This window comes from Pygocentrus nattereri, chromosome 20 (assembly GCF_015220715.1).
Source record: "Pygocentrus nattereri isolate fPygNat1 chromosome 20, fPygNat1.pri, whole genome shotgun sequence".
In the NCBI taxonomy this organism is placed as follows: domain Eukaryota; kingdom Metazoa; phylum Chordata; class Actinopteri; order Characiformes; family Serrasalmidae; genus Pygocentrus; species Pygocentrus nattereri.
The window spans coordinates 32,157,916-32,181,523 of record NC_051230.1 but is presented as its reverse complement, the minus strand read 5'-3'; the positions used below and the strand labels follow the sequence as shown (position 1 = coordinate 32,181,523).

Here is a 23,608-nt window from a genome sequence, read left to right as displayed (position 1 = left end):
TCTATCTGTGTGTCTGTATTAATCGGTCTATCTATCTATCTATCTATCTATCTATCTATCTATCTATCTATTGTTGCACACGCTGGCTAGCTTGGCTAGTGCTACTAGGACCCTAGGCTGCCTATATATCTGCCTGTCAGAAAAACCCAGGAAGCTCACTGCCTCTCTACTGCACCCTAAGGCAACCGAATGTAATCCCACCTACTCACACTCTGCCGTTCTTCACCGATCCATTAATCTGAACTGAAGCAGTAGTGAATCAGGATCTTCTCTCTGACTCATCTGCTCAATGTATTGATGTGAACTGAAGCAGCAGTGAATCAGGATCTTCTCTCTGACTCATCTGCTCATTGTACTGATGTGAACTGAAGCAGCAGTGAATCAGGATCTTCTCTCTGACTCATCTGCTCATTGTACTGATGTGAACTGAAGCAGTAGTGAATCAGGATCTTCTCTCTGACTCATCTGCTCAATGTATTGATGTGAACTGAAGCAGCAGTGAATCAGGATCTTCTCTCTGACTCATCTGCTCAATGTATTGATGTGTACTGAAGCAGCAATGAATCAGGATCTTCTCTCTGACTCTCTGACTCATCTGCTCAATGTACTGATGTGAACTGAAGCAGCAGTGAATCAGGATCTTCTCTCTGAGTCTGACTCATCTGCTCAATGTATTGATGTGAACTGAAGCAGCAGTGAATCAGGATCTTCTCTCTGACTCTCTGACTCATCTGCTCAATGTACTGATGTGAACTGAAGCAACAGTGAATCAGGATCTTCTCTCTGACTCTCTGACTCATCTGCTCATTGTAGTGATGTGAACTGAAGCAGTAGTGAATCAGGATCTTCTCTCTGACTCTCTGACTCATCTGCTCATTGTAGTGATGTGAACTGAAGCAGTAGTGAATCAGGATCTTCTCTCTGACTCTCTGACTCATCTGCTTAATGTATTGATGTGAACTGAAGCAGCAGTGAATCAGGATCTTCTCTCTGACTCATCTGCTCATTGTACTAATGTGAACTGAAGCAGCAGTGAATCAGGATCTTCTCTCTGACTCTCTGACTCATCTGCTTAATGTATTGATGTGAACTGAAGCAGCAGTGAATCAGGATCTTCTCTCTGACTCTCTGACTCATCTGCTGATTCTATTGATGTGAACATTACAGAACAATTGTAAAATGACTTTAATGACTTAAGTGACTTTAATCTTAAACTTTGATTAGCTTTGTTTAGATCCTTCATTTTAATTAAGGTGGTGTTAATTAGAAGATAGTTCCCAACAATTTATATAATAAAAAATTATTTTGCTGAATTGTACACAATGAATAAAGTGGCCTATTCAAAAGCTACAGCACAATTTATTTACAATATATTAAACAAATAAATAGAAGTCAACTGTGCAGATGCTCAGAGTTTCCTATTTTTTGTTGAAAGTTGCTGAAATACATACAAAGTTCTATGTACTAATCATGTTAATTGAATATCACCAAAGTTTGAAATGCCCCCAATTTGTGTAGCTCTTTAATAAGTAGAATTAAACCAAGTGTGGAAAGTGCCTGTAAACTGCAGTTAGATTCATGTCACCTGGATTAAAGGTCTTTGTCTGTGAGAGTTTTAATGTAGCCCTGTGCTGATTTTCACACATAAGCACGGTGTTAGGACCACTGAAACTGCCTCGGAGTCTCCGCTGCTAGAACTCACCACAACCAACAGTTCTGAGGGTTTGAGCTCTCCAGTTTTGAGATTGCTAAATCTAAAATGCTGTAAAAGCTGTTTTTATACAGTAATAGCAAAAATGGTAGCATCTATATAGAAGCTCGAATTCTACACACTGATCCATTTTACTATCACCAGTGTGGACACACATCTTCAAACTACTCTGGGGACAGATTATAATCTGTTAATGCCTTAGAATCCTTGGTTTATAACACGCTAATGCTCATTATTCAGTAAGTGCATGGAAAGCGATGATAACTGAGTCATTCTTAAGTGGACTTTACGGTGGATTGTGACCAATAAAAGGGGGTTCAAAAGAGCCAAAGTCTCAAAATGAATGGCCACAATATGATAAGTAAAACAGGCCAGAGCAACATGGAAAAACAGTGATAAACATTGTCTAGCAAGAAGGGGCCAGGACTCTGGAGCCAGACATCTACACCCATGTCCTCCTGCCAAAGATGGTATCTGCAAGATTTGAACCTGCAGTCTCCTGATGAGATGTAGTGGACCATGAATGCTGCACGGTGGCCACATGCTTGATGTAGTTAAAGCGAGGCATATGTTCTTGACACATGAAGTGTTGATAAGGAGATCCAGTTCTCTTATATCTGAATGCATTCTACATGAGAACCTTCTGAAATGGCTAAAAATGCAGAAACTCAAAAATACAGCCTGAACAGTGACAATCCTTACTGGCAGTAGGTGGCGCTCTAACATCATATTAGAACACTTGTTTATTACATATACGGTGTCTATGGTCAAATGATCTTCAGTTTAATTCCTGATATGAACTGAAATAAAGCCTGAATTACGGCTGTCTGGGGTTCCGGCTGAGATGGAGGTCATTGTTTACTCATGTGATCGGATAGGAACAGAAAAGAGAACAGAAACAGTGAGTGCACTTTCAGATTCCTCAACAAAGGAAAGAATGACAAGAACAGATATAACTTCACTTATTTAACTTACATGTAAGTCAATATACGACACAGGAGTTTCAGTTGACTCAGCTTTGTAGCTCAATATGTCGCAGCTGTTTAAATGGACACAGTATTAAACACACGGAATGGTGTTTTTTAATGAAGTGTGGGAAATTGTTGGATGGGATGAAGATCTGATCAGTAAATGTTCATTATTATTTGACATTTTACTAACAAAGTTGCCACATTTGTATTGCCATCTTTTAACAGATACAATGAATTTTATTACTGCTACAAAACACAGTTGTATTATTTTGACAACATATACTAATATTTTATTAAGTACTTCATAGAGAATTTTGAAAACCATTTGTGTCATTTAAACACATTTAAAACTGTTCTTATCATTATGCTTTAGAAAATATGACTAAATTACAGTAATGAGAATTACCTTAATATTATTGGGTTTAACCTCATCAAATGGATTATGTGGTTTACTCCACCTATAACAGGAAAAACAAAAGCTTTGCTTCGTGAAGTTCATGGCAATGCATCATTTGGAAATCAGCCTCTATTCAAAATCTATGAAGCCCAACTTGGTTTAGTATCATTCTCAAGATCTTTCTGGCTAGAAAAATTCCCCTTCGTTTTTCCCAAAGAAAGGAGTGATGTGGTATGTTATTACTGAGAGCAGGGGACTTTGCACTGGTTGGTGTAGTGTAGTGGTTAACACCTCTGCCTTCTACGCTGTAGACTGGGGTTCAATCCTCCACCTGGGTAAGCACCCTACACTATACCAATAAGGGTCCTTGGGCAAGACTCCTAACACCACCTTCTCCTACCTGTGTAAAATTATCAAATTGTAAGTCGCTCTGGATAAGAGCATCAGCCAAATGCTGTAAATGTAAATGCACTAGGTAAAGGTGGACAGCCCCAAAGGCCCCATGCAAATTCAAAACAGATATACTGTTGATGTTAAATAACCTATTCCTAAATATACACACTTTTTGAAAACACTTCCTATTTGCAGTTGTAGTGATTATAATGTTAGCATTAATGTTAGTATAGACAGCTCCAGCATTGGGGTAACTGCTCAAAGAGAAATTCCGTTTCAAGCTATTAATCATGTCTAACACCACTTCTCCAGTAAATAAGGCAGAGCTCTGCTTCCTTAGGGCACTAAGAAAGGCCAACTTGTCCAAGCAGCTTCTGGTGCCCTTGATTTTATTGCCATCCATGGAAAGAATAATCACCTATGGCGTTGCAGTGTGGTATGTAGACTGTTCATGTCATGGCTGTTATCAAAACAGCCCAGGAAATCATCAACACGCAGCTGCCTGAGCTGTAGGACATCTACATCCAACAGTCCATAATAATTGTTAGCTTTGGGACTGAACTTTTGCTTTTTGCCTCTCTTTGTGTTTCTCTGTTGCCCTTGGGCAACTTCATTTGATTTTCTCTCTCAATACTCAGAAAATCACACAGAAGAAGCTTCTGTCCTGTAAAATATCACTTAATATCAATCTGTCTTTATGTAGTTCTGTCACCACAAATGACTGGAAATATTCACTACAATTGCAAATAGTAGTTATTTTAATTTATATATGTACATGTTGGCGTGGATTATTTAACATCAACATGTACAATATATCTAATCCCACCCAGGTCACCACTCAAAGCTACAAATTGAATCTAAAAAGAGGGCAACACGCTAGACAAAGGGGTTGCTTTCGATCATTGGTTCAGGGGTTGGCACCATCGATGTGATAAGCCTGACAGTCAAGCAGGACATGGTCAGAACTGCCACAACACATAAACATTTCAGCACTGGGTGAAACTATTTGGTATTTGCAAGCATATAATAGCTGATCCAGGCAAAAACCAATCTGATGAGCTGGTCAAGGGACAATTCATCATCTCTACAGGCTAGTTCTGTGAGCACATCAGAATTGGGTCTGTTATTAAACAGAACCATGAATCGTTCCGTCCACTGCTCGAGCATATATTCAGAAACGTGGCAGTTTGTCCTAAGATTGGAGTGAAGATCTCCACAAGTTCTCCCCTCCTGTGGAGAACACAGCTCTGGCCCACTCCCAAGCCTTGTCTGTTAAGTGTGAAATGGCTAAGGAGATTTTAGCTGCATTTGAACTAGGAGGGGAGTTACTAAAAAATGCCAGGCACTGCAAAAGAAAAACGCGACACTTCTCAGGTGTTCCGTCAAATTGATCAGGTTCGCTTAGAGGGAAAGCAGTAGCCGAGGCTACAGCAGGTTCAGGGGAGCTAGGAAGGCTAGTAGCAGAACCAGTCAAACCAAGTGATTCCAGTTGAGCAGTTAGGTTCTTCAAACTATCACATAGCTGAGTTAGTTGAGTCTGCTGCTCATATTGCTGCTGAGTCCTGTTACACCCAGACTGGCTAAACCTAGAAAGGAGTAACTGGTGTTGTCCCCACATTTGTCCCTGGTTAGTGCCTTTTGTAAATCTTCTATGTCCACTGTGTACATTGGTGGCAAAGTATTCTGTAATGTGGCAGAACAGACCAGACACTTGCGGTAAAAAACAAAAGTGGGAGGCTTTAATGTAACAAGATGCAATCAAACAAAATGGAGTAAAACAGGCGAGAGTTAAGACCACAGGGGCTACCAACAATCAATACAATTGAATTAGATACAATACAAATTAGAGACTTAAATGGATGATCAAAAACCAAGAGGCAAACCATGAGAATAAGTAGACTAAGCCAAAAAAGTACAAAGACCTGTGGCAATATTTCACAAAGTACTGAACAAACTGAACCAGTCTTTATGGGGTGCAATGATAACAGTCAGGTGTAGCTGGTTAGAATTCAGGTGACCTTGATTTGGAGAGTGGGTTGGCGATTGGCAGATGCAAGTAGGATGAGCATCACACGCTCTAGATGAGGATTCTGGTAGTTGGAGTCCAGACGAGGATCAGTGTACAGAGTGTTCCTAACTACAGAGCTGGAATGAGACGTGACCCTCAAGTCTCAAGTAAAGCATCTAAATCTCTTTCTAAATGAAAGGTTAATACTAATATACCAAATGGTAAATAAAAATCGCAGCATTGAATTTGCATTCTCTTTTTAAGCTATATGTTGGATATATGAGTGGGACGTTTAAATGCAAACATATGAATACACTGCCATTTTACATATATCACATTTTGGCTGACGATCTTATCTAGAGCCACTTACAATTTGATAATTTTACACAGTTAGGTGAAGGTAGTGTTGGGAGTCTTGCCCAAGGACTCTTAGTGGTATAGTGTAGGGTGTTTACCCAGGTGGGGGATTGAACCCCAGTCTACAGCATAGAAGGCAGAGGTGTTACCCACTACACTACACAGCCAGACATTCTTTTCATGATAATTTTGATACTGAAATACTTTCAGACAGTTGTGTCACTAACATGAAAATGGGCTTCATTCCTCCTTTGCCCAGGGTGCCAGAATCAATAAAACTGTCCCTTATTGAGAGTCTTGAATCCGTCTTTGAGCCTGGAACTGTGTCCTTCAATGCTAAAAGTTGTGCAATAGTAGAAAATGCCTACCTTTGCTTAAGGCTAAAATCCAGTGACCGAGGCAGATATGAACATGTTCAGAAGTTCATTGTGCTGCTCAGTACAACTGTAGTCTCAGCCTCTTTGCTGTGTATTTGATATGGTGGCTGTCACACTTTCTGAATCACATACTTGACATTTCAGAAAAGGCAGGTGGTCAAAAGATTCCGCCGTCTACTTTTACGGAAACATCGGTGCATTTAAACTCATTTCTCTTTCTGATTCTGCCAAAGTCAAATGATTGGAGGTTGAAGTGGCTGGAAATAAACTAGTAGGCTACTAGGTAACTAGTAAGCCTAGTGGTAACACCACTCTACTATCCTAGTTAACATTAACATGCCTGTTGGACTGATGGTTTGACTTTTCTTTACTTTGCAGTCAGGTCAACTTGCCCTCGCCCACTTTAACCCTCCACTCCAACGTGTGTCAGGCCTGCCTTACACTAGTGTAAACTAATGGTAGAAGCGAAGAACTTTATTATGTTAAATGCTATGCTTTTGAAACATCAAGCAGTTTATAGTAGTTTACTGCTATGGATCACAAACAGTTGTCATTATTTTAATGTTTGAAAAGGAACCACATGTGTGTTCATGTGTGTTTATCACTCAGCCCTCAGATGACTCAGAATAAACTTCTCTTGAGCGAAGAAAGTAATGGAGCAGGCCTTTGAGATTGTGCTGAGAATTCCCCTGAGGGGAACTGGCAAGGCCAAGTGGATGAGGTGCTCCAAAATGACAACCAATGCCAGGTTCTAAAATATAGCTCCTTTAAAATACATAGTACTATTATGCAGACTGTTTTCTGGAGCTTGTTTATTTTAGTTCTGTAAAATACAGTAAATTCAGTAGAAATGAAACATCCTGGGAGCTGAATTGCGTCTGAATAAATATGTGATGAGTTGTGATACCAGTTAGTTAATAATGATTAGAAGCTCTGAGCGTGGAAACTGTGATCCAAACAATAGTCAAGTCTCAAGGCCATCAGTGCAGGTGAGGTAAGAGAGATTTTGTTCCTTTTTAGTGCCCAGTCATGTTAATATCTGTGCAACCCCAGGCTGAGGGCAAAAGGGCAGGCCTAAAAAAAGTAAGAAAGCAAGGATCAAGTGGCTTACTATGACACCTTGACTAAAACATCTATCCCAAAAGCAGGAGAAAGCTGTCAACTCCCCATTTTGCCGAAAATAAAAAGCACAGCAGTATTATAACCAAAACTCACAGGTTAAATTAGCATAGAGTTTAGTGAAAATTCAGAATAGAAACAGCTTCTGTTCATTTTACACATTACAGTGTAAAGAAAAGACTCAAATCATGAAGACACCATGTACACACCATAAACACTCATGCCCATGTAAATATAAAATAACATGCAAATATTTTTTATTTCGTTTTCTATGTTGATTTAAAGTCATTAACCCCTTTGCTGCCAAATGAAGGCTAAAGCAGAGAGGTTCTACAGTGATCTGGCTGTGTTTGCTGTTTGTGCTGTATTTCTGGGTTCTGGTCAAACTGGGGACATGTTATAGAGAAAAGTTTAAAGGTAGTCCTGCCGACATTATCCAGATAAAATCCAGATACCAAACGCATGTTAATGCAAAATGTAAAGAGGCTCTCAGAATCAGTTTTGTTTCACAACCTTATTTGAATATTTATCTGAGCGGAGACCTCTGCCTGTAGTTTACATGTACATTTATGGCATTTGGCAGGCGCTCTTCTCCAGAGCGACTTACAATTTGATCAGTTTACACAGGTAGGCCAAGGTGGTGTTAGGAGTCTTGCCCAAGGACTCTTACTGGTATAGTGTAGGGTGGTTACCCAGGTCGGTATTGAACCCCAGCCTACAGCGTAGAAGGCAGAGGTGTTACCCACTACACTAAAAGTAGTTAACGTTAATGGAGATGGACCTAGTTTTCACTAGCAGTACTGAATTTCAACGTCGTCTGTGAGAAGTGAATTGTAAACAAGCTAACATTACATAGCATCCAAGTCTTCAGTTAATATTGATGGCCTGCTTGTTAAGCCTGCACCTGTTGCTAGAAATCTTGGTGTTTTACTCGACTCATCACTCAATTTTGATCTGCATATCAAGTTCCTCACTAAGACTGCATTCTTCTACCTATGTAACATTGCTCGTCTCCGACCGTTCCTGACCGATAAAGATGCCAAAACTCTGGTTCATGCCTTCATTATGTCCCGCATTGACTCTAACTCCCTCTTTGTTGGTCTCTCTGTAAAGTCTACCCAAAGATACAGTACATTCAGAGCTCTGCGGCTGGAGTGCTCACCCACACTCAGCGTTCAGCTCATATCTCCCCCGTTCTCTCTCAGCTACACTGGCTACTGGTCCAGTCCCATATAAAGTTTAAAATCTTACTACTCACTTTCAAAGCTTTGCATAACCTGCTCCCTAACTCCATAACTTAGTTGCTGTCCCACGCCCCAGACTCTCCACTTTGAGAGGGAGGTCCTTCGGTGACATGGCCCCCAAACTCTGGAACCCTCAATGTCACAGGACTGCTCTTCTTTTTCCTCCTTCAAAGCTGACTTAAAGACTTTTCTCTTTAATACACATTTTTCTTCCTGCTCCACTGCTTAGTTTTAAACAAATGTCTGTTAGTCTAATATGAGCTGTTTGATCCTAATTTTAATGCATATTGAATAATTACATTAAGCATTACATTCAATCCCTAATTAATGTATTTAATTATACATTAAAGTGTTATTAGTGTGGTGAAAAGTTACACATTTCCTCCTGCTCCTTAGAAATATCAGACTGTGGTGGATAAGATGTCCTGGACATGTTTTGGACCTGTAGGTTATGAAAATTTCGTCAAGATATCAACAGATTCTCATCAGACATTATAAAGTTAAACATGGACATTTTATAAGGTCTTTTAAAAGGCTTTAAAAGGTCTTTGCCAAGTATATACATAGACTGCTCTTATTCATTCAGAACTCAAGTAGCTTCAAAAAGACATTTGGTGGCCAAGCATGAAAGACGTTTGCTTCAGGAAAGTCACAGCTTTTATATCATTTCTGTGAACACTGTGATTTAACTAGTACTTTCTTCACTTGGGATGTTGTTTATTGCTGGTTGGCTTGAACTTAATAGCCAGACGATGCATCAGCAAATAAAGCCAGAACAGAAAATAAGCCCAAGAAGCCAGAGGTGAACTTTCTGCCTGGCTTCCCTCAAGAAAAAAAGCTCCGACAGTCTTAAAATAGTGAGAAGCACTTTGGACTCTGAGATGAAGACGAGGACACTGGACTGGAAGCAAGTTATAGCAAACTATAAGATAAGAAAGACAACTTTACTGCAGTCAGACCAGTCAGCTGCAGGAGATGGGACAGCTGTATGAACTCCACCCCTGCAGCTTTACTTTGATATAAGCGTCCTCCTTTGCTCTCAACTTAGCGGCTCGTGATTTTTCCATATTTCCTTATTGGTCAGATCTCCAGAGGACTTGATTCTCAGATTTCTCCTGGGTGTAAATCCACCCTGCTGAGTCTCCAGAGGAGAAAGCAGAGAGACCTCCAAGAGGCTGAAGACATCGACTGATTGTTTTGTATGGATTAAAGTGTTCATTTCGCTCACGTCTGGATCCCGTCCAGAGTGAGAAATGGGACACATCATGAAGTCTCTGCTGCTCCTCATCTTCACTCGTCATCTCGCATCAGCAGGTCAGTCCAAAGGCTAACACTGTGCTCCAGCAGCTTCCCTGCTTGGACATTACACTCATCCTATTTGTTATAAGTGGGAAACTCTATGCTACATGTAAGAGAGATAACATAACAGGGTAAATAGATGTAGACTTGGCTTTGACCATTCAACAGCTGCAGCTCATTCACGATGCAGCTGATCAAGTTTCAGCAAGAGAGCAGAGTTCATTGCTCCAGGTCTGAAATCTTTACGGTGTCTTTTATCTTTACCGAATTTTTCAGCGCAGAATATGTCTCTGATCTGCTTAAAGAGTATAAACTGAGTAGGTCTCTTAGATCCAGGGATACTAGTCAGCTAGTTGAGCCCAAACTACACATGGTGATGTAGTAACTGTTATGCTGCTACAACTGGAACAAACCGCCAGAAGATCTTAGACATGTTAAATCTCAAAATGACAAAAGTTATACTATTTAATATGATTTATGCTTTTATTTTCCTGTGTTTGTGTGAAGCACTTTCAATTATTGCTGGGTGTGAATGGCGCTATACAAATAAACCTGTCTGGCCTTGCCTTGCCTCGGCTTGCCTTGCCTTAAGGCAGTGGTATTAAGTCTCTGACGTTTGTCCCATAAGCAAGTTTGAGCTAGAAGGAGAGCAGGGTGGTCAGTGTAGGAAAAGAGAACATACTAAAATGTGAGCATTTCATAAAAAAACAGTCCAATCTTATATTCAGGATTCATTACGTTAAAGCAGGATTTCTCTGTCTCAGCCCTGGTTACTCCACACTGTCCACATGCTTTGTCTCAGCACACCTGACTCAGCTCATTTGCTAATTAAGAAGCTTCTCTTGGTCTAGGTCAGGTGTGTAGAGTAGAGAAAGTGCTACGGTGGGTCATTCCTGCCTTTATTGATCATCTTTTGACCTGAATGTGCTTGCCGAACATGCAGCTTCAGAATGAGGACGTGCTCATACAAACTGAAGATATGATCACGGTACGTACGCAACTGATCATCTGTACCTTCCTATGCCCAATGAAGACATTGTGGTTTCTTTAGTAGCGATGCTGTGAAGGTGTAGGAACAAACTCTTCGGTGACACTCGTCTCTTGCATATAAAGATGTTTATTAGCATTGAGAGGTCGAAGTCACAAACAAGCCTTCGCGAAACAGCTTGGAGAGAACCGCCAAAAGTCTCTGACCCATACCTTCCCCACTCCTGGTTTTATACCCGGTGTGGACGTATAGCCCACATCTGGTTTCTATTAAGATAGCCTGTCCAATGTATGGCTTCTCTCAAGCAATATACCGTTTCTCCAGAGCAGCCCTCGTCACCTAATACCATATATAGGCATTGTTTACATTCAGGGGGCCCCTTTCCTGTCCAATGGACCGTCTCTCAAATCCACTGGTACCTTGAGATCCCACTACCATTTCAGTCAGAGGCCCACAGAGTAAACTCAACCAGAATCTACACAGTATAACCAATATGATAGAAAATAATGTTACGACTATAGAATTAATAAGATCAAATTCACCACAACATGCCAATCAGAGCTGGGAAAAAAGTTTACTCTTGTGGTTTCAGAAACTGACGCCTGGTAGCAGCCTCATGCCCTGCCAGCAGACCGTTACTTTTCAGCCCTAAAGGAAACAAGGTGAATTATCATTAGAAGTCATTTTAAATAGAAATAAATGTGCAATAAAGGGGAAAAAAAGTGACATGCTTGAACTGTTTCACCAACCAGGATAAGCACTTTGTGCTAATTGCTATGGCAGTACTCAGTGTCATAGTTTTCCATTAAATTGTTTCATTAAAAAACATGAAAATAAAGAAAATAAAGTGAGATTTTCTTAATCGTACAGAATATTCAAATATTTCATACAATATTCAAAAACTACAGTTCAGTAGTCGCAGCCCTATTATAGCCTACAGCTCAGTCATTCAAAACACCTATGCATTCTTTAACACTACTACAAAAAGCCTCAACTGGTGAGAAAGAGCTTTTAAATAAACTAAAAGCTCCTAAGGTGAATCTTTCCCGTGGCTGATGGTTTCACTAACGTCCTGTTCTCAGAGCCTCGTCTGCTGTAAGACACGCTTGTGCATGTTTATCTTCAGCCTGTATGAGCAAATCTCTATTCCACAGAATTTCTTCATGCTGAATACAGATGGTGATATAGGAATCAGGGATGTGCACAGACACTGAGGGGCTGTTGCTCTAGCCTGAAAAAAGGGCAACTCGAGACCCCCCTGATTTTAGGTGTCACTCATCAGCCGTTCGTTTAACTCAACACAAATCAAGTTTAAACATGTTTTATGTTTTTAAGGTTCATGAAATTCAAGAACAGCATACTGTTACTCAGGGGCAGGCGGGGGTTAGCGTCGGGGGGGGGGGGGTTCTTGTGGGTCTTAGGATGATTCTAAGGGCCTGTGACTGGCAGGGTCCCTAAAAACTTATTAAAACATTAAATAATTCTTCAACGTTAAATTCTGAACCAATCATCATTAATATAATACTTGATAATATAATATATACATGGATAATCACGAAGGTCATTGCAGCTCATTGCAGTTGCATGGCAGGTTAAGTTATTTGTGTTCACCTGTTGTTTGTGTAACTCCGATTTCATTGATAGAGGTGCTGCTTGTAGCTATTGTTTTAAATGGATTAAATTCTGTGCAAAATGCAATCCTTCACTCCTCTCAACTTTGTGAAGCGGCTTCTTCCTTTATTCTTGTGTCTGGAACGCTGTATTTAAATTTAATCGCTGGATTTCACTGAAACACTTCACTTGATGTGACTGTGGATCTGAATGCTTGCATTTTTGCCAATTTTACTTTTACAAGTCCTCCCTGCCACCTGATCCAACTCACCACCTCTCTTCACCCAGGTGTCCAGAACATACGGTCCTAAGTCAGATGAAACAACAACTAAGTCGATCATTGATCTCTGACCCTAGGAGCTCTGGTACCATGTACACTTATGAACATCCTTGTGTCCGAACTTGGTGTTCGTTAGGGACAATCCATGCCTGGCACAGAAGTCCAAAAACAGTTCAACGTTCAGGTTTAGATCGGGCAGGTTCTTCCCAACCACGCCTCTCCAGGTCTCCCAGTCATTGCCAACGTGAGCATTGAAGTCTGTAGGCGGCACCCTTTCCAGAACCCTGCCCACTCGCTCTAAGAAGGCTGAATACTCTGACCTCTTGTTTGGTGCATTTCCTCTCTGCGATTTTAATTCGCATTGAGGCGACCCCCTCATCCACCGGGGCAAACTCCACTACACGGCTGCCAGCCGGGGACTCATCCAGTGCAACCCCCTGAGTAGGAGAGGGACCAACCCCTATCCAGGAGTTTGGTTCCAGAGCCGACACTGTGGGTGGAGGCGAGGTCAACTATATCTAGTTGGTACCTCTCAACCTCCCACACAAGGTCTGGCCCCAGGGGTAGGTCCCAGTGACCCTCTCCCAGGCAGGGTCGTCTGTGTCCGCCTTTCATGGAGGGTTTTTGGATCGAGTTAGACTAAAATTAAGTTAAGTGATACTTTTTTAATCCCACAAACGGGGAAATTCCACCTCCGCATTTAACCCATCCATGAAGTGAAACACCACATACACACTGGTGAATGCACACACACTAGGGGGCAGTGAGCACACTTGCCCAGAGCGGTGGGCAGCCCAAGATAAATTAGCTTAATTTGTGGAATTATTACCTCACTTCATGGCCGGATCCTTGTTACATTGGGTCCTGCCCCATTCTCATTGGAATTGGTCTGGACTCTGACTCATTCATTCCAAAATGCACCATTTGTTCCGCTTCAAGCATTTTTTGTGGACTGGTGTTTTTAGGGTTGTTGTCCTTCGGCAAGACCTACTTTCTGTTAAAGTCTGTGTACTTGTATATAGCTGAAATGACAAAACCTTGACTTGACAAGAGTGTTATCGAGACCTATTCCACGCTGAGAAATGATTTAAATGATAGTTTTTTTATCTTTACAGCCAACCACTCTCTGCAATTCCTCCTCACTGGCATCACACCACGAATCAACTTCCCAGATTTTACTGCTGTTACTCAGTTGGATGGACTTCAAATCGGGTATTATGACAGTAACAGCAATGAGATCCGAAAGGTAGCCTGGATAAACACTGTGAATGAAGATCCGTGGAACTTGATTATGGAGGATGCACGTCGCTATCAGGAGGCCTTCAACCTCAGTATAGCTACAGTAACACGCCGCTTCAATCACACTGAAGGTCTGTGTGTGTGTACATATACTCATGTGTCGCAAGTACAGCACTGTGCAAAATCAGAGACAACTATCATGTTTATAATTTCCTGTCAAAACAGCCATAAAGTACAAGCTGTTTACCTCAGCTGCCTCACTTCTCTCTTCACTCTCTATGGTAAAATGTGCTGATCTTCTCTATATGTGCCTGGTGTTGTAGTGCAATGCAGAAAGAGAGCAGCTAGACAAAGTGGTTAACTTCTGCCTCCAAAGTCACTGGTTGTGAACTTCTATCTGTTGCCTCTATATACCAGATATACCAGATATACTATATACCAGAGTGATGGAAAAGAATGCATTACAAAGCTCATCTATCGAGTACCTGTCCTAACACTATCAGACTTCTGGACTCCACTCCACATTATTTCCTTCTTTATTTTAGCTCCATTTCCAGGTTGGGATGCTGTAAAAAGAGTAAATAAAAACAAAGCGCAATGATGTGCAGATCATTTACTATGCATCTTTTATTACGGCACTGGAAAAGTAGCCCGATAGTGTTTCGTTATACTGTACTACCCTGTATTGCGTAACGACAATAAAGTTGAATTGAATTGAATTTAAACACTAGATTTCACTGAAAATACTTCAAAGACAACATATCAAATGATGAAACTGAGAAGTTTGAATGTGCTGCCGGCTCTTCAACTTAATGTTTGATTAAAACATTTTCTTATGATTACTACAATTATTATAATAAATAAAAGTTATAATAAAAAACGAATACTTCTACCTTCTTGTCACCTGCATGTGAAGCACTTTGAGCTCCCACTAGCATGAAAAGTGCTGTATAAATAAAAAGCTCACCATGGTTACATATAACTACTAATCCCTCTATAGCTACTAATCCCTCTATAACTACTAATCCCTCTATAGCTGCTAATCCCTCTATAACTACTAATCCCTCTATAGCTACTAATCCCTCTATAACTATTAATCCCTCTATAGCTACTAATCCCTCTATAACTATTAATCCCTCTATAGCTACTAATCCCTCTATAGCTACTAATCCCTCTATAGCTACTAATCCATCTATAGCTACTAATCCCTCTATAGATACTAATCCCTCTATAGATACTAATCATACTGCTGCTTTTATTACAATAAAGACTCATCAAGTTTGGAGAAATGTCCTTTTTCCATGCAGCTTTACCCCCCACTTTCCTATTACTGCTCTCTTTTGTTCTCCTACCTCTGCACTGATAAACATAGAATACAGTGGCAGCTAACGTTGAGGTATATCAGTGAAACCCAGCCCATCTTCTGACGTTCAAACTCTTAAGGCATCGAAATAGTCTTGCTTGATAATCTGCTCTTGAACATAAAATATACAAAAATGATGAAAATTGATAGAAACTGCAGCACCAGACATAAAAATACAAATATGAAAATAGTACAAAACATAGAAATAAATACACATTTATTTTAAAAAAGTATATAGAACATGCAAAAATTACATTCACCTAAAAAAAACAAACAATATTGATTATATTAGGAGTTCTATATTTGAATAAAAAGAAAATCACGACAGTAAAATGTAGCATTATTTTTATTTTTTAGTCCTACTGATGTTGAAGAAGACAGCGTGAAGTGCTTATATGTGTCTCCGCAGGGAACCACACATGGCAGTGGACGATCGGCTGTGGGCTTCATGACGATGGAACTAAGAGAGGATACAGCCGATACGGTTACGATGGAGAAGATTTCCTCAGTCTGGATCTGAACGCTCTCACCTGGACTGCAGCCAACGCTAAAGCTGTTACTACCAAACGGGAGTGGGAGAAGACGGACAAAGCTAAAGGCCACAAGAAGTTTCTGGAGAATGATTGTATGCAGTGGTTAAAGGAGTTTGTGGAACTGGGCAAAGCCACTCTGGAGAGGAAAGGTAGGGTGTGCGAGCTGATCTGTTCATGTGTGCCGGTCTTACCTTTAGTGGGCCATAAGCAGAACCTGACCTGCCCATAACCTCAACTTAAACCACACATCTTCTACCAGCCCACCCTCAATTCCCTTTATAACGATCATCTGCTGCTAACGTTAACACAGTAGTTTTGCTTTGTCTACATGCTTAATAATTGAATAATTTACTGATTAAAAAATCTTAGATTTCTATTTTTTGACGTTTTTGGCAATAATCCAGGTGTGTCAGAGTGCGTGAGATGGCATTGTCCACTGAACAGTTGTGGTGATGTGTGAACAGAAACAGGTCTGGAGAGGAGGGAAATGTATGAATGAAATTACTCATTTTTGCAGACACTCCATCAACACAAACGTCAGCGTGATGGGTCAGTAGTTCTCTAAGGCAGGGACCAGATTTCTTTGGCAGCACAGATTGTTTATTTGTTTATTTGTTTGTTTATTTTGAAGCAGGTGGTGACAGTGCATAAAGACAGAGATTTACTTGCTTTTCTCACCTCCAATTCGGTGACCTACAGTCCTATTTCCTGGAATATTGTAGCAATCTGCTCCTGGCTTGTTCAGGCTCAGCTCCCAGTAAGCAACAGACTTTGGACCTAGTAAAAGGTCGTTGCTCTTGGTTTAATGTGTGATTTGTTACCTGTGCTGTGTGTTGCTGGACTGTGGGGTGGTGATTCAATGTTTGTGCGTGCCATCAGGTCGGTTGTGGTCAGAGTGTTCATCTAAAGCCTGTTTCGCATCTCATTCTTCACCAGAACTTCACATTTGGGCCCAGTCCCATTTTACCCCTTCCCCCTACCACTTGGCCCTTAGCCCTCTGTTTTGGAATTCACGTCTAGGGTTAGGGTGTCCCCATTTTTGTTGAGATAGAGGAGTAGGGCAAAGCTAATGCTAATAGCATGCTAATGTCTTGGTTACCAGTTAGCTAACTTTCGCATTCCACCGTCATAGTCCAGCAGTCCTGAGGCCTGAAGCGTCAGAATGTAACTGCTTCACTGTTTAAGGTGGAACAGGAAAATTCCAACAAGATTCTGGTCAATATCTGACTTCAATGTAATTATTATTGTAAATGTAAATGTAAATGTATTATTATTATTATTATTATTCAGCTTTGTATCACCAAAGAATTAGTGGTGGGGGATAATAAATAATTATCATATGCCACCTCTTTGAAAGCATATGATTCACTAAGTGTAACTAAAGCCCTTCTCTGCTGTCACTCAAGGCGGGCCGGGCTGCCAACAGAGCACAGCAAGTAGCTGTTAATGAAGCAATGTTTTGTTGTTGTTTTTTATTTAAGGGTTGTCCCATTTCGTAGGGCATGCTTTCAACCACTACGCCTTGTTCCAAGGGGTTATGGTGGCACTCAAAAACAAGGAGTAGGGGTAAAAAGAAGAAAACCCTGCAGAGGGTGGTTAGGACGGCAGAGAAAATGATTGGGACTTCACTTCCTTCAGTACAGGACATTGCGAAAAGTCCCTGTCTGACCAGAGCTCATAACATAAACAGAGACCCCTCCCACCCCCAATATGGACTGTTCTCACTGCTGGCCTCTGGAAGGAGGTTTCCGAAGTCTTCTCTGTGTGCCTAACTCTCTGAATATGGCCAGACTTAATATTTCAAAGCAGCTTCTCTAGTCCAGACAATCATGAGACGAGATGAGACGGCAATATACTATTTTAATTATGTTTAACCCCCGTCTCTCTCTCTCTGTCTCTCTCTCCAGTTCCTCCTGAGGTGTCTCTGTTCCAGAAGGTCTCTTCTTCTTCAGTGGTGTGTCATGCTACAGGTTTCTTCCCCAAAGTAGTGAACATCTCCTGGCAGAAGAATGGAGAGGATCTGCATGAGGACGTGAAGCTCAGAGAGACGCTACCCAACCAGGATGGAACCTTCCAGAAGAGGAGCGTTCTGACCGTCTCACCTGAGGAGCTGAAGAGACACGACTACACCTGCATCATTCAGCACAGCAGCCTGGAGAAGGAGGTGGTGCTACTGGTGTCTGAGCGCAGAGGTGAGAGAAATAAGATATATTTTCAGTTTTAAATCAGGCCAATTATAAAAATAATGATCTTTGATCAATTTAGTTTCAGGTGGAATCTTAACTGGTATCATCGTTGGGGCAGTAGTGACTGCTCTCCTCGTTATCATCATCTGCGTTGGAGTTTTTGTGTGGATGAAGAAGAAGTCGTCTGGTAAGAGAAGGAAATAAACACATTCCAACTCTACTGGGTTACTAACGGAAGACTTACTGTGGATTAGAATTAATAACACAGTCTAGTGAACGTAGACTAGATACTAATCCGAATGTGTAATGAGGGTCTGCTAAGGGATACTTCTGTCCCCGTGAGCGTTTATGAAAAAGTCTAAACCGTCATTATTTACAAACAGAACAACAAGAAAAAACAAAAGCTGTTTTCAACCGTATGCCCAGTCCTAATCCTGAGGACTTCGTCTTTAAATATCTGCTTAGCTTATTCCTCCAAACACTGCTTAGCAACTGTTCTGCTATCCTTCATGTCCTCTTTTAATCTTTCGCTTTGTTTTTTTACATTGAGCTAGCATTCCTGCCCGTGTGCACTGAATGGTGTGCCTTAATGTTGCTACAGTTTGGTTTGTACCACTTAATATTGCTATAATATGATTATCGTACCCTAAAGGAACACAACTCGTCTGGAAGAAGTGCTGCTTGTCAATATGCTGTTGTCTTTAAATAAACAGTGCAGGTCAACACAGGAACTTTCTTCCTGAACCATAACAGACAAACGACAAATAATACAACTTTACATTAAGCTGTCATTTCAGCAGATTTCAGTATTATATTAAGGATCACTGATTTCCTGAACCCCCCCTTGGAGAAAAGAGGAGATTAGCATCAGCATCTCACTGTGAGAAGTTCTGGTGATGAAGGAGAAAAGCATGAGTTCCCCTTCTGCACTGACAGCCTGCTGAAAGAGTTCTGTAACATTGAATAGTGCTGGATAAGAAAACAATGAGACCTTAAGCTTTCTCATGGAGATACTGTTCAGCTGACGCTGGGCTGAGACGAGTCTCACACCGAAGAGTTCAGCCACTTGTGTGATTTTAAACCGAAGTGAACCCTGACTAGGAGAAGTCTGTGAGATCAAGAGGATATATCTTTAGAATATATCTTTCCTCTGCTTATACACAACACGCTGTACATATGATGATGTAATTTGTCTAACTGTGATGTCATGTTGTCCCCTACATCCTCAGATTATCAGCCTCCAGCAAATTTTAAAAACTCCCACTGTAAGTGAACGTTTATGATTCTTACATAATATTAAAAACAATGTATTTTGTTTTGTTTAATCACATCATTGTCCACCAACTTTACACATAATTGAGATAATATGAAATAATAATAATATATGTTGTACATACACTCACCCGCCACTTTATTAGGTATTGCTAGTGAAAGGTTGGACCCCCTTTTGCCTTCAGAACTGTCTTAATTCTTCGTGGCAGACTTTCAACAAGGTTTTGGAAACGTTCCTCAGAGATTCTGGTTGGTTATTTGAGTTCCTGTTGCCTTTCTATCATCTGGAACCAGTCTGCCCATCCTCCTCTGACCTCTCACATCAACAAGGCATTTTCGTCTACACAACTGACCGCTCACTGGATATTTCCTCTTTTTTGGACCGTTCTCTGTAAACCCTAGAGATGGTTGAGTGTGAAAATCCCAGTAGATCAGCAGTTTCTGAAATACTCAGACCAGCCCGTCTGGCACCAACAACCACGCCACGTTCAAAGTCCCTTAAATCCCCTTTCTTCCCCGTTCTGATGCTCGGTCTGCACTTCAGCAAGTTGTATTGACCACCTCTACATGCCTAAATGCACTGAGCTGCAGCCGTGTGATTGGCTGATTAGCTATCTGTGTTAACAAGCAACTGAACAGGTGTACCTAATAAAGTGGCCGGTGAGTGTATATGATGTGTATATGATGATGTTGTGTTTGTATTTCTAGGACAGAGACGACAAGGCAGATAACTGATTCTGATTGTGAGTGAAGAGATCAAACGCTGCTTTTAATGTGGAAGCTATTGCACTTTTTGGCTTTATTTGGCTGCTTTTCTGATTTTGCTTCATTCTGCTTTCAGTACGATGGTCATTGGGAAAGTGTCATAGAAGCAGCTTCAGACTATTTTGTAGTTTCTCAAAACTATGTCACATTTGTTTGTCTATTCCTAAGCTTGCTTTCTGAAACTGACCACTGCACTGTAATACATGCAGGTTCAGGCTGGACTTTTTTACACAGTGGCAAGTTATGGAATTGAATTTTTTTTTTATTTTTAGTTTTAGTTTTAGTTTTTTGAGGTCATTGAACATTTTTGGTCAACTGAATCCAGTGCATGTCTCCGTGGCAGTGAGACACAAAGATGTTGGTCATTGTAAACACTGAGTCTTGGTACTGTCCCTCCAGGCATACCCTGCGATTTTACCATGGTTTTAAACACACACAAGCAAAACAGAGACAAACATTTGCTACTAAAGTCCGTATATGATGACTTTACTCTGTCTGACTGAATCAGTTTATGAGTCTAAATGTCTAAATGTTTTTAAAACTGTCTTTGTGAGACAGGCTGTAGAGAGACCACCCTGTCGCACTGTGTAAATCACCGCCTGCTTTTAGTTTTAGTGCGCAGTGTGGAACATCTTAGTAAAGCTGCTGTAGCTCAATGTCTTATTTTTTTATGTTTTGTGTTGAAAGGGGATAAAAATGTTATAATGAGCTGATTTTGATTTGTGTAGGACAGGCATATTATTCAAACCCACTCATTTCACATTTATCTAGAGATAAACTTCAGTGGTGGAACTGATTTCTACTTCACCCTCACATTCAGATTAAACCTTTACATTTCAGTGGCTGAGAGAACATCCTGAAACACAAATAAAGAAAATTGGGAAAAAATTGGGAAAAAACCCAAAACGCTGTAAATTTGCTGTAGAAACTCGGTCACATCAGTTCCATTTGACCACGGCAGTTACTGTAGCTTAAACTTTCTTTATACTAGCAGCTCCAGCATATATTCATAGCACACCTTTCCTTCTGAAACACTGGGTCACACTGTCTTTTCTGTTCTCACCTTTCTGGTTTCGGGCCACTTCTTAAAGCCCGACTTGCGATTTTCATTTACATTTACGGCATTTGGCTGACACTCTTATCCAGAGCAACTTACAATTTGATCATTTTACACAAGTAGGCGAAGGTAGTGTTGGGAGTCTTGCCCAAGGACTCTTATTGGTATAGTGTAGGGTGTTTACCCAGGTGGGCGATTGAACCCTAGTCTACAGTGTAGAAGGCAGAGACCCACTACACTAACCAACCACCAACTGTCTTCAGTTTTAACGATGTACCTGTTGAGTACACAGTCAAACACACTATATAGCTAAAAGTATGTGGACACCTGACCGTCACACTTGTATGACAGCTCATTCCAAAAACCCTTAGACATTAATATGGCATTGCTCCCCTTTGCAGCTAAAACAGCCTCCACTCTTCTATGAGGACTTTATACATGTTGTTGGAGTGAGTCTGTGTGTAACGGGGAGCAGGGAGGCTTATCTGAGATAAGCGAATTTATTAGGGGCAAATCCAGGGTCGTAGTCGAGACAGTCCAGGTTCCAATAATCTACTCCAATCCGAGCCAAGGGTGGACAGACAGGACAAATACCACAATCAAACCAACAACACAGATTCAGACAAAACAAACAGACCAATACAACAAACAGAGACCACTACAACAAACAGAGACCACTACAACAAACAGAGACCACTACAACAAACACATCCAACACAAGGGCCCAACACAGGGCTTAAATACACAGGGATAACGAGGGTCAGGTGAAAACAATCAGGGGCGGAGTTACCAAACAAGGGGCAGGACTAGAACACCAAAACAAAGGCACATGGAACAAACCAAAACATGAGCACATGGACAGGACTGGGAGGGGCCAATTGTGACACTGTGAATGAAATAACACTGAATTAGACGCGTCAAAGTGAAGCAAATGCTACATCAAATTAGGACAAATTTTAAGCCATTTAAACTGAAGAATTACGTGAAGAAAGCTGCCACCCAGAAACAGAGTGAGGACAAAATCAGGCCTTTTCTCATATGTCTTATCTATTTGTTTTCTAAATGTGTTCAGAATGTGTTTCTTTTAAATGGAATGGACTGTAATGGAATACATTTAGTACAGTGTGTTCAGTATTCACCCATCACCACTTCAGTATTCCCGTGACCCAGAATGAAAAGCGGCTTAGAAAATGCATGTGTATGTGCATTTTAGTAGTCTTTTTAGTATTTAGTACTAATTTTTGTGTTTTGTGTTTTGTGTAATTGTTGTGATCTTAAATACATTTACATCAGATCATCATAAGGATAGAAAGAGAGTTGTTCTTTCTTCGGGAAATTGTGTTAGTTGCACTGTGCGGAATATTACTGTGTTGTTTTTTTTTTTACTTGTTAAAGAGAAAAAAATGTGCTGTCTTAATATGAACTGCCCAAGTATGTGAATTTTAAATAAAGTCTTAAATGCTTTTTATACTTTTTGTATTCATTTGTGTTCTTCACTGATCCAGACACTGATCTAGAACCGCAGCACTGCTCTGCTGTTCTTCACTGATCCACACGCCGATCATTGGAGATGCTTTAGTGTCTGACATCTGAAACATGGCCTCATTCCTGCAGATGTTTCAGCGAGAGCATTGAGCAGCTCATGAGACAACGGCTGTGCCCCTAGGTGGAGTTTGAGGTGGATCAGTGAATGCACGGCTCCCCTACTGACCAAATTTTATAGTGTTAAAATTAGGATGCCTTGAAGCTCTGAACTAAAGACTGAACTTAAAATATACTTCTGCCTTCACACGCATATGCGATCCCATTCTTAATCCATAGGGTTTCATATGATGTCAGCCCACCCTTTGCAGCTATAACAGCTTCAACTCTTCTGGGAAGGCTTTCCACAAGGGTTAGGAGTGTGTTTATAGGAATTTTTGACCGTTCTTCCAGAAGTGCATTTGGGAGGTCAGACACTGATGTTGGACGAGAAGGCCTGGTTCACAGTCTCTGCTCTAATTCATCCCAAAGGTGTTCTATGGGGTTGAGGTCAGGACTCTGTTCAGGCCAGTCAAGTTCTTCCCCACCAAACTGGCTCATCCGTGTCTTTATGGACCTGCTTTGTGCACTGGTGTGCAGTCATGTTGGAACAGGAAGGGGCCATCCCCAAACTGTTCCCACAAAGTTGGAAGCATGAAATTGTCCAAAATCTCTTGGTGCTGAAGCTTTAAGAGTTCCTTTCACTGGAACTAAGGGGCCGAGCCCAACTCCTTAAAAACAGCCCCACACCATAATCCCCCCTCCACCAAACTTTACACTTTACACGTGATTGGTCACTCCAGAGAACACGTCTCCAGTGCTCTAGAGTCCAGTAGCGGCGCTTTACACCACTGCAGTCCACGCTTTGCATTACACATGGTGATGTAAGGCTTGGATGCAGCTGCTCGGGAACCCAT

At 41.0% G+C, this 23,608-nt stretch overlaps 1 protein-coding gene across 2 annotated transcripts; it reads left to right on the top strand.

Moving 5' to 3' along the window:
* Nucleotides 1–9,722: 9,722 nt before the first annotated feature.
* On the top strand, nt 9,723–20,981 carry LOC108440714 (BOLA class I histocompatibility antigen, alpha chain BL3-6-like). 2 transcript variants are annotated; one of them, XM_017719740.2, is made up of 7 exons: nt 9,723–9,891; nt 13,871–14,125; nt 15,767–16,039; nt 17,798–18,082; nt 18,162–18,263; nt 19,306–19,341; nt 20,057–20,981. In XM_017719740.2, coding segments are annotated over exons 1-7 (1,014 nt in total). In that variant the 5' UTR covers nt 9,723–9,830; the 3' UTR covers nt 20,059–20,981. The 2 variants fall into 2 exon arrangements, with proteins under 2 accessions (XP_017575229.2, XP_017575226.2); XM_017719737.2 differs by having other exon boundaries at nt 18,156–18,263.
* Nucleotides 20,982–23,608: the final 2,627 nt, after the last annotated feature.